This window comes from Protobothrops mucrosquamatus, unplaced genomic scaffold, assembly GCF_001527695.2.
Source record: "Protobothrops mucrosquamatus isolate PMUCROS unplaced genomic scaffold, P.Mucros_1.0 scaffold_251, whole genome shotgun sequence".
Taxonomy (NCBI): Eukaryota; Metazoa; Chordata; class Lepidosauria; order Squamata; family Viperidae; genus Protobothrops; species Protobothrops mucrosquamatus.
The window spans coordinates 83,188-95,476 of NW_015386327.1; the positions used below are offsets into that span (position 1 = coordinate 83,188).

Below are 12,289 nucleotides of genomic sequence, written 5' to 3' on the forward strand. Positions count from 1 at the left end.
GATTATAAATTCTGTACTCTGTATAATACTCTTGACAAGCAAGCATAGCCAAGCAGAAATACTCTATTCTCATTAAGAATCATGACAATTAAAATGCTGCTTGCAACTATATAATGAAATTGCACAAACTATTCAGAAATGTTTTACCCTTATATTTTGTGGGAGTTTTGCCTTGCATTTGGGAGAAATTGATGGATAAGTTTCCATCAGATTCCATCAGTAAATTTCTCCATCTTCAACAGATTGCCTAGCTGAACTAGGATTTCAGTACACGATCTTGGCCATTTCAGATCTTTCTACATCACTGAAATTCCATGAGTGTAACTAAAAATAAGGAAAGTACTTTTTTTTATGACAAGACAAGATATAAATGTAATAAATTGTGCAAAATAAGCAATTATATCCACAACTGAAGATTCTGAATTAGTGACTTTGTGCTAGGTACAATAGCTAGAGTTTAGATATGGAAATTTCACTGCATGCCAATAAGCCATGAAAACTCACGAGGATCAGGATTAAATACAGTAGTGGCCAAAATTGTGGAAACCTTTTAGGAAAAGTGTATTTTTGAGGTTTGATGGCTAATAACACCACTTTTTGTTTTGGAGTAGTACCATAAAATTAATGCAAGTAGTACCATAAAATTAATGCAAGAAACCAAGAATGTAATGCAACATAGTTTGTTCAATGATCTGTATTGTATTCTATGAAAAGTTATAGCCAAATAACCAGAAAAAGGAAGTTCAACTTGCTTAGGTTGATATCAGGTAGCTTTCCTTCATCTGATTGTAGCCAATGAGCATAAGTGTTTAGAGAGCCAATCAGGTGTCATCTTGTTTTGGCAATGAGCCAATCAGATCACAGTAGGATTCAGTTATTGATGTCATGTATTGAAGAGGAAGACATTTGTCAGTGTGTTATGTGATCGCTATCAAGTTGGTTGGGGTTTTTTTCCCCTTTCATTTAGTGAGCTTGTAAAACGTAATAAAATTAAAGTAATGGTGCAAAGAATTGACTGGTTGCCCAGAAAGCGATGTAAAATAGTATTATTAAGTGAACACGGCTACAGTTATAAAGAAATTAGAAGAAAAATTGGTGGAAACTTAATCAAAGGTGGCATTTTTACTGTACACTTTTCCCAAAAGTTTTCCACAATTTTGGCCACTACTATATGAAGCTGAGAGGGAGGAGCAGTTAAGACAATTTGTACAAAGCATGTTCACAGTCATTATAGAAAAATAATAACACAGATGTTCTTTATTTAAGAATTTTCCAGTTTGTATCTGCTGCAGTAAAAGTCAATCCCTCCGGCAACTACAGCCGCTAGCACTCTAGTATCATTTGGAACAACATACTGTATTTGACAAAACCCAGTTAACAGGACATGACAGCCATTGAGGTTTCTTGCTCTGCAGAAATGTCTCCCCGATATTTAAGAGTATAGGACAATAGCTTTCCATGTTTACCTATTTGGGGATTTTCTGCGAAAGCGTGACTCTTTTTTCGGTCTCCGTGTGGCAGGGGGAGCAGGAGTTGATGGAAGAGGGGGAGGAACAGCAGCCATTGGCGAAGGAGGTAGTCCGTTGCTTGATTTACTTGTATGGTTCTTGTCAGCTTCATACTCAAAGGTGCGTTTCGGCTTGGGCACAGGATTTACCGCTGTGTTTGCCAGGCTCTCTGGAAGCAGCTTAGAACTAAAAGAACTAACTTTGGTAGTTAGCCCATGCAGCATTTTACTAGTTTTTTCAGTCTCTGTGGGTGTCTCCAGATTACTCCCACAAGTAATGTTCCCTGCTCTGCTATCATTTGCAATCTCAGTCAAGCTGTCTGAAACCCCTAAAGTCAAAGATTTCTTTCGGCCTCTGTCCACATTGTAGCAGCTACTTGGCAACTTAGGAAGTCCCCGGCCAGGTTGTTCTTTTAAGGCCTGTTCAATTTTCTGGATTCTGTTTAGCACAGCTGAGCTTTCTTTTGGAACCCCCTTGAGAAAGGCATTGGTGGACTCATTCCGGCTCAGTCGTTTTTCAAAACGGTGGCAGGGATCTCTGTCTAGAAATTCCTCCTCTTCTGTTTCCGGGTAGGAACATTCAGAAAATGTTCTGCTCATCCTCTGGAAGCCTTTGTATTCAAAAGCCTTCTCACTGCAGGGAGAAGGCAATATACTAGGGCAGCTCTCACTGCCTGACCTGTCTCCAACATCCCTCTTGTCCAAGCAGAAGCTCATTCTGGGGGAAGGCTGCTTGCGGCATTCCCATTCCGTTATCTTCTGCCTGATATCAAGAGCTTGTGAATGGACACTGACCCGGCTGAGAGAGATGTTACGTAGATTGGCTGCTGTTCCCAAGGAGAGAGAACTCCGTCTCAGCTGCCAGTTGGCTACTCCTTCACCATCCTGAACCTCATTGGATACCTCCTTTTCTTCATGTCCCTGGAAGACAGAGAGCCTTTTATCCAGGCATCCAATGCTGATAGCTTTGAGTGGATGCTGCAGAGATTCTGTATCTGAGGGGGAAGTTGAGGTACTTCTTAAGGCAATTCCCCACTTAGCTTGATCTTTAAGGAAGACTCTGGAATTGGAAACTTTGGAGAAATTGCCAGAACAGCAGGATTCCTCACTATCACTGAGTGGATGTGTTTTGGGGCTTCTTTGTTGATACAGAAGAGGTGGTGGAGACACTGACTGACACCTGGAAGTGAGAAGACAAATACCATTTAGCCAGCTAGCTGTGTAATTAAATGAGCAAATAAACAGGTAAAGTTTTATTTTTATTTTTTTAAAAAAAAGAAATTAAAAAACAAGCTGTACCAACCTTCTAAAATTCATTTCTATTCTATAAAAAAGTTTTAACAGATAGTTTATCAAAGAGGGATTTTTAAATCTTTTTAAAGAGTATTAGAAGTGCCATAATCAAGTTGATTAACATTTATCAATCACAGCATTCTGTGTCCAACATTGCAAACCAGTTTACTAGGCACATTTAAAAGTTGATTACTTATTATGCCTTCACTTCTGTTCTTAAAAGGCACAGTATATGTTTTCCTACAGTGAGAACTCTGATTGTTGGGCGGGATGATTATGATGATTTAAAAAAACCAATCCTTTCTTCTCTGAAATTGTAAATAAATTATAAAATAAGCCCCACTACCATCTTCTAGAAACTATTTATCATTTGGGGTCTGAAACATTATGAAATGAGACTCACTCTCTTAAGGTAGCTTGGAAGATTACCATGCTCTGTAATAGTGACAGCTAGAAGTCCAACAGGAGCACAGTCTGTTTGCCTATATTCCAGATCAACATTCAGCATAGTTAAAGTTAATTCAGTGCAAAATAGGCCTGAAAACAAATGGAAACAGATCCCAATGTTCTGTTTTATCCAAGAGCTATTAAACGTGTGACGCTACTATCTCTAAAAAGTTAAAAGACGAAACTATTATTATTTACCTGTTAAGATTTAAGAAAAGTTTCTTCAACACTGCTACAAAGGCACATAATAAAGTTCAGGGAGACTGGTTGATTGCTTTGTAAGGTTGCAGTGATGAGAAAAGTAGTAAGCAAGAAATGCTTTCCCTGCAGACTATTTCTCATTAAATCCACCCTCCCAAGTAGCTTCTCTATTCCCAAGACAGGGAACAACTTGAAAAATACAGAAAGGTTAAATCACTTCAGTCATCACTCGGCCTTTGCTCAATAGCTTCCCAAAACTCTTTATTGTTTATATATACATACACATACACTTGAACTTATGGCTTAAGAATTCTCTTGTTCCCTTACACACAAACATGTACATTGGGGCTTCATAACAGTCATTTGTACACAACATGTCCCAGAATCATCTACCATTCAATTTACCTTCAAATTACAATAACCCACAACTAAAATGAATAGATAGATAGATAGATAGATAGATAGATAGATAGATAGATAGATAGATAGATAGATAGATAGATAGATAGATAGATAGATAGATAGATAGATAGATAGATAGATAGATAGATAGATAGATAGATAACCTTTATTGGCACAATGGCACACATTAAAAATGAAATTTAGTTACTTACTCTCAAATTGTACACATACATAACACACATACATAACACATATGCTACATATAGATGGATTTTTTTAGTATCTCTCCTTCTATAGCCACATATTTTATGCATTTTCAGGATCTATTACTACATCCTTTGCCCTTATATTGCTATATGAATGAAGAAGCCATTCAACAGTGCGGCAATTGAAGAAATTATTTAAACTTTAATTATTATTAAAAAATGAAGTTTCTATAAAGTTGACAATTATCATGGGCTTTGTGTAGCCTGAAACTATACAAATATTAATAAACCTTTTTGGGAGAGCAAAGGGAAATTAAACGTCTTTTGGAGAGAGGAGAGAAATGAATTCAAACTGTTTTGGAGGAAGGAGAGAAATTAAACTTCTTTTGGAAGGAGTTGGCAAATTCAATATTTTTTCGAAGGGAAGAGAAGAATTAATTCAATATGTTTTGGAGATTTTGAGGTCTACTAGCTATAGTACCTATGCAAGGCTGCCTGCCTGCCTGCTGCCTAGGGAAAACGCACAAGCTCAGCTTAATTGCAGCAGCTGGATCATGTGGTGCTCCTGGCACAACACCAAGCAATCTTTGCATCTGCCATTAAGCTGAGGCGGTGCACGTTTGATACTTCTGTATTAAGAAAATCATATAAGTGAAAGATTATTAACCAAAATCATGCAACACTTTAAAACAAACACGATATAGCGATCACAATATGGAACTGAGACAGGAGGATGCAGAATCCAAGTCCATATTCAGCCACAACTCAATGGGAGATTTTGGAGCAGTTGTCAATTTTTGCCCAAAATTTTACCTTACAGGATTATTGTACAAATCAAGTGAGTATGCTACTACAGGTAGTTCTCACTTGGTGATCCTAATTAGGACCAGCAATTCTGTTGCTAAACAAAGTAGTCGTTAAGCAAAACACCTCCCCTGCTCAGCAACAGCAGTTCCAGCAATTCCAGTTTCAGTCATTTACGCGGGGCATAATGTGACCGTAATTTGTAACCTCCTGCCAGCTTTCCTGTTCACTTTGCTTCTTGGACGTCAGCTGGGAAGAGCACAAATAGCAAGTACATGACCACGGGATGCTGTGACTGTGGTAAATGAGCAATGGTTGCCAGGTGCCTGAAACACAATCATGTGATTGCAGGGATGCTGCAGTGGTTGCAAGTGTGAGGGCTGGTCATATGTTTCTTTTTTTCAGCACTTTGCAATTTCAAATAGTCACTAACCAAATTGTCATTAAGCAAGGACTGCCTGGTTATGCTTTTAGAACATCTACGTTAAGGAAGAGTCTGAGCCTGATAATGCTGATAATCTTATTTTATTTGCGATGTCTATTTTTAAAAACAGCCATGACATTTGATGACCATAAACACTATTCCTTCACTGTTTTATAGTTTGGGGGTAGATGGGCACCTCCAGCTTCCCTAGATACTTTATTCAATTTAACTCTTTTCATTAGCCTCTGGGTTTTTTTTTACTTATTACTCAGTTAATAACAATCCCTGTTTGTTCTCTTTCATTCCCACCTTCTAAATTTTAAGGATGAGAAACTGTCCTTCCTCCACCAATGCTACATTCCTTAACTAATGCAATTCTCATGATTGCTAAAGGAGGAGGGGAAAACATCAAACAGTTAATTTGAGGAAGTCATATTTCTTTTATAAACTACTCACATGAACCAAACCAGGACCCCAGTGATTAAAACTCTTGGAAAAGAGATTTAGATTATTTTAAAAATGGGGAAAACTCTGTGGGGCTCAAATGTGTACGGATACGTTCTGATGGAGTAGGAGAAAAATGTAAGGAATATGTGAAAATTATAAATTTAATTAAAAGTCAGGAATGTACAGCAGGAATGATGAATCCCACTCTGGTAACCAGCTGTGAAAAGACAAAGAAAGGAGCAGTTCATGTATTCCTCCCTTGCAAACGAAGTCAGTGAGGAGAGAATTTCCACTGCTACTCAACCTGCTATTCAGTCATCACAGCACTCTATCTGATTAACATGCAAACACTTATGGCAGGTTGTTATAACATGAGATTTCTTTTTCTTGGTGTCAACTGTAAACTCAGGTGTGTCAAATTCAAACTTACAATAACTCCATCAACTCTGAAGTTACGGAATCCTCAAGGATTCAACTGAGACTCAAATTTTCAGTAAAGACACTATTTTCCATCTGCTTCCTTCATTTAAAAAGTGGAAAAATAAAAAAAAACTCTTTGAGTGTATTGATGACATAAAAAATCAAGACCTTGTTTTTCTGATTGGAGATGCTAACCAAACCAAATCAAAGAGTTGTCTCCAAGGAACAGCTGTTTCTTCTCCAGGAAAGGTGCTCCTTCTTAGTAAGAAACTAGACTGAGGTTAACCAGGTCATGACAGAAAGCAATCATGTAAAATAATGAAATATGCAATTTCTGTTTCCTGTATCTGCTTGCTTTTCTCATATTTCCTTCTGGGTAAATCATGACCAGATTCCCAGACTATCCCCATAGATCAGCTTTTGTTTCTAGAGAAGAAGTGACTATGAATTGTAGTGGGAGGCATCTTACTGCAGTAGTTGAACAGGTTTATCTTGAGTTATCTGCCTCCAGTTTGCTTTCAAGACAGTCAGTGTGTAAAGTAGAGGCTAGAGATAATTATGACACAACACTGGCAAGGCTGAGATCATGAAATTATCTAAGTAAAAGAAAGGTAAAGAATAGCAATAATATCCAATTCCTTATGACACTGCAGATAATAACTAGGGTCAGTTGAAAACATTTATTGAAAATGCATCCATTCAATTCAATGTGAAACATACAGTACTGTATATAGGGTGTTATGGTGACACGTTCAAAATAGAGTATCTTCATGCTGTCTGCCTAATCCAACTTTATTTGTATATATAGCCTCCTCAGACATTTTGTACTGCTATTGCAAGTCATATATGTTCTTTGCCATAATCTCATTAATACACAGGTTCCAATTCTCTGTGCAGAACTTACTGGGACCAAAATCAATTGAATCCTTCTCCAAACTTATAGAGAGGTTTGGTGGTGTAAATCCTAATTCCAATATCAGTGTACTGACATAAATCCAAGACAAATCCCAAGAACAATTCATCTATGCTTGGATTCTCCAGGCGTTTGGTTAATATGAGTTTCCTTCATCAACACTGGAGGGAGAATTAGATTTGACATTCTACCAATCAGAAAATTACACATTTTTATAACTTCTACTATAAACTTTGTATTCCCCGTGCAAAATGGTCCTACTCTGATTTTCTGAGTTTTAAAGTAATTATTTAGTTTTGGTATAGTGTTTGCCTTTCCCAGCAACATATTTAAGCTGCTTCTGTGTGTAGCAAAATGTGATGTACAATAATGAACACTGCCATATGCAAAAAAAAGTGTTGGCAAACCACAAATGGGCACACTTTTCATAAAAATCCCAAAGGTGCTTTTCAAAAGGCAATTGGACTTTCGTGGTTTTTTTTCCGTTTGAAAAAGGTTTCACTTCTCATCCAAGAAGTTTCTTCAGTTGTGACTATCAGAGTTGAAAAAGTTTCTTGGATGAGGAGCGAAACATTTTCTAAGGAGAAAACCAAGAAGGTCCAGTTGCCTTTTGAAAAGTACCTTTGGGACAACCAGGACCTGGATGACTGAGAACCTTCATAGACATTTTCATGAAGATCCACTTGGACACAAACACTAATTGAATTTTTATCCCGCATTGCCTTTTCTATTGAAAATCATACTTGAACCTGACATAGCTCTATTGGTTTAAAGCAGAAAGAGCTAGCAGTTAATCTATTAGATCAGGGGTGTCAAACTGCCAGCCCACAGGCCGATTGCGCCCACCCCAGCTCTGGCAAGGGGGAAAAAAATCCCGATATGTCACAACACGTCACATGACACGGCGAGTTTGACACCCCTGCATTAGATGAAGCCTCTGGCCAGCACAAACCCCACCATTTCTCTGCATTTATTAGATAATCAAACATATCTCACGATTGTCCTGTAATTACTCGACTTGCAGCAAATTGTAGCAACAGTCTCTGGCATTAACAATGGCTTTTTTGCATATATCTAATAGTCTAAATATGTTGTTTAAGCATAAAGGCTCCCTTCTTTAATATGTGCCTGATTCATTCCAACTAAATACACTATGCAGCATGACAGGCAGGTGATGGAAATTAAATGTAAGGACATTGACATTAATGACAACATTTTGGGGAACGTGCCAATATTCACTATTCTTGAAAGCATACCCTATTCTCATGCAATTCTGAGACGCTGTGTGAGAATAATAATAATAATAATAATAATAATAATAATAATAATAATAATAATAATAATAATAATAATAATAATAATAATAATAATAATAATAATTTAAAAAGGGACCTTGGAGGTCATCTAGTCCAACCCACTGCTCAGGCAAGAAACCCTACACCATTTCAGACAAATGGCTGTCCAGTCTCTTCTTAAAAACTTCCAGTTTGGGAGCATTCACAACTTCTGGAGGCAGGTTGTTCCACTGATTAATTGTTCTAACTAACTGAATGAGATGACAACATTTTGAGGGACATGCCAGCATTCACTATTCTTGAAAGCATACCCTATTCTCATGCAATTCTGAGAGACTGTGTGAGAATGAGATGTACTCTCTTGCAACCTCCAGACCCTCCAAGCCTGGAGCCTTCAAAAATCGTAAGAGAACGGGGTAGTTTTTGGAGGCTGCAGAAGCCATGGGAGAGCATTCTCTGAAGCTGCTTCAAAAAAGAAGGCCCTGTGTGACCCGGAGCTGCCTCAGATAGGGCACAGGAGCCTGTCAACAGAAAAAAGAACACAGCCTGAAGGTAAGAGGTGTGCAGCAAGTCCTGGGGAGCGCTGGATCATGGGGGCAATCACATTGTTCTCAAGACTCAAACAACATGAGGTGGCCTTTTTGAGTGGCAGCAGTAGTGCTAGAGTTGAAATCAAGGTCCAGGCCTCTACTTCAGGTTCAACCTCAGGGCTAACCCTAAGACCAGGTTATGTGAGCAGGCCCAGGGATCCCAGGGGACAGGGGAAGTAGGGAGATGGCTCTGTTATTATTAACATCTCTTCCTCTGCTATTTCTTTGTTCTTGCTCTGGTTTTTATATTTTTATGGTTTTAATATTTTTTAATAATAATTGTAACAGGTTTTAGGTCTTTATTGACTGGTTTGTTTTGTTGTACACTGTCTCTTGTTTGGTGAAATGGGCAGCTATATAAATTGAATAAATTAATACTCAGTTTTATATCTCATTTGATGACATCAAGGGTCTGGAGGTTATGAAAGTCTGATGGGGAACGGCAGACTTCAGTTTCCAGGTGCAATTCAAGGTGTGGTTACTCTCTATACAGACCTTCATGGCACAAGATCAAGTTGCTTGCAAGACCACTTATCTCTAACTGAATCTACTTAACCCATGAGAGCCAACAGGGTGGGCATGCTCCAGATCCCCTCCATAAAACAATGTCATCAGGAGAACTGCCTTTTCTGTTATGCTGCTTGCCCTCTAAAACACGGGTGTCAAACTCGCCACGACATATTGCGACTCTTTTTGCATGGCCGGCAATGGGGTGGGCGCGGCTTTGGTACGATGAAACCGGCCTGTGGGCCGGCAGTTTGACACCCCTGTTCTAAAACATCTTACCACCCCCACCTGCCATAATTCAAATATCCCCAACTGTGCTGATTTTCTGTAAATCTTAAAGCTTGATTTTCCTCCACAAGTATTGGGCCAAGAAAGGCTGCCTCTGCAGTAATTTTTTTATTAAAATATCTTGACAGAATCTGAAAAGAAAGATGCAACATAACTCAATCAAAGATCTCTGAACAAGATCTGATCATTAATGGAATTGACATCCATGTCCCTCTTCAAACAAGCTAAAGGCAAGAAAAATAAATTCTTTAAAAGGACATGAAGCTTTCTGCCATGAACACTGATTATGTTTTGTAGTGGAATTCTAAACTTGATTTTAATTTAATTTCAAAGTCAAAACTGAATTATTTAGAGAGGAAGAAATATGAACACTGTTGGTTGTTTTCATTTCAAAGGAGGCTGGTTCAAAGGAGCTTCAGATGATTTTTTTTTAGTTCCTTGCATTGCCTTCATAACAGTATATTAATTGTGTAAAAAGCCCACTCCAAAGACTGGGTGCTCTTTTCAAGCCATTCAAACAAAACTTGGTCTCAAATTCTGACACATAAGACTGGAAATTTCCTTCTTTGGCCACTGATATAACTACTTTTTGGCTCTGTTTCTATTGCCTTCTACACCTGGATCTCCACTACATGAGAGGTGATTGATTACCACTCAGTTTTATCCATTATATAAAAATGCATTGTTTCCCCTTCTCCAATTGATAAATGCTGGATTCCTTATAAGTTATAAAAATGATTTGTTCAATTTTGATACAATATTCTGTGAGAATTGAACAATTATGCTTTGTAAATGATGTTTTTGTACAAGAGTAAGCAAGATGTCTGAAGGGATCAGTGTGTTTTCAAACACTTTCTTTGCATGCTTATCTCTGCTCCATTTTACTTCAAAAAAGAAAAAAGAAAATATTCAAATATGTTTGGTTGAATTCACTCTTCAATATTAAGGTACCTCTATTCAGTACCTGAGTACAAGTATTTACCATGGTAACCAGTTTATCCTACTGCGGACACGTTCTGTGAAGACTTAGCTTCTAGAAAAGGCTTTAATGATGGAAAAAACAGAAGAAAGAGAAGTTGATAGACAGTTACAGTGGCAATGAGTACATCGTTGGAAGCCCTGAAGGACCAAATTGGGAACAAATCATCATGGAAAAAAGTTCTATCTATGTAGTGGCTGGGAGCTGATATTGACCTGACAGCACATAATGAAATCAAATCTTGACCTGTCAGATATGCACTGTACAATCCTAGAGGAAGCACCTAATTACATGTTAGAAACTAACAGCTGAGATAGACAAATTACACTGATTCCAAAGACAGCCAGAACTGTCCCTAAATTCTGATACCAAATCATTTATTTATTTATTTGTTTATTTGTTTATTTGTTTGTTTGTTTGTTTATTTATTTATTTATTTATTTATTTATTACATTTATACCCCGCCCTTCTCCTGGTGGACTCAGGGCGGCTTACAGCCAGTTTAAAACAAAACAATCAATCAATAAATCATATTTAAATATCTTTTAAAAACAGTAATTTTGCTAGGATTACGATATTGTTGGAAGACAGATCCAGCCATCAGTTATAAAAACAAACATAAAGGACACTGACACAACATTAAACAAGAACAACTAGAGCAGGGGTAGGCAACCTTGGCTCTTTTATGACTCGTGGACTTCAACTGACTCAGGAATTCTGGGAGTTGAAGTCCACGAGTCATAAAAGAACCAAGGTTGCCTACCCCTGAACTAGAGCATCTGCATTTTACACTTACCGCTCTAGAGTATCCCGAGATACCTTATTTTCTCCTGATCTCTTGGTGACACTGGCATTCTTGTTGGCAGTCATGGTCATTTCTGCCCTCTCGAAATCTGGAAACCTGGGAAAAAGAAGAATGAAACCCCAAAGAAACTTGTTGGAATTGTGTGCAACTAAATTAGAGATGTTTACCAAACTATCTAAAATGGTAAGAAAAAGAGTGACAAAGGGACTTCAATCTCATTTTCCTTTCTACACCAGCTTCAGTAAGACTAAGTTTAAAACTGAACATAGAGAAGATACTCCCAAACAGGCTAGGTATTATAAACTAAGAAGTAATATAGGTTAGTGATTTTTGGTTTGTGAAACGGCACCTGGATTAGGTTTATACAGTAAATAATTAATTCCTTATTAATTTTACCAGCCATGTGGTGAGCCTCATGTGGGACTGAAAAGGCTGCATATTCTAGAAAACCATCTCATGAATTATACACTAGCATTCTCCAGAATCTGATTTACTATAGCCAGAAAATGTGAGTCAAACTCAGAGAAACACATAAGAACAGAATCACTATCCTGGTTTCCAGGGTTTTTATTTTTATTTTTGTTAAACCAGAATTAAAATAATTTCAGATTTTTAGATGACTTCCTTTTCAATAAAAAATAACATTTTAGAAATGACTTCATTGCATTTCATTGTTGGAGATGCAATAAAATTAACACTTTATTTAAATATATTGTTTCACTTACTTGTACAGTATATATCATCAATATACATTTGAATGA

At 37.5% G+C, this 12,289-nt stretch overlaps 1 protein-coding gene across 1 annotated transcript in view; it reads right to left on the minus strand.

The window, feature by feature from the left end:
* ST5 (suppression of tumorigenicity 5) overlaps positions 1–11,618 on the minus strand; it is an 80,914-nt gene extending 69,296 nt beyond the window's left edge. The window contains exons 1-2 of the mRNA XM_015830830.1: positions 11,520–11,618; positions 1,467–2,687 (exon numbers count right to left, since the gene is read on the minus strand). Of these exons, the coding sequence (XP_015686316.1) occupies positions 1,467–2,687; positions 11,520–11,599 (1,301 nt within the window). The 5' untranslated portion in view covers positions 11,600–11,618. The remainder of the gene's footprint in view (positions 1–1,466; positions 2,688–11,519) is intronic.
* Between the last annotated feature and the right edge of the window lie 671 nt (positions 11,619–12,289).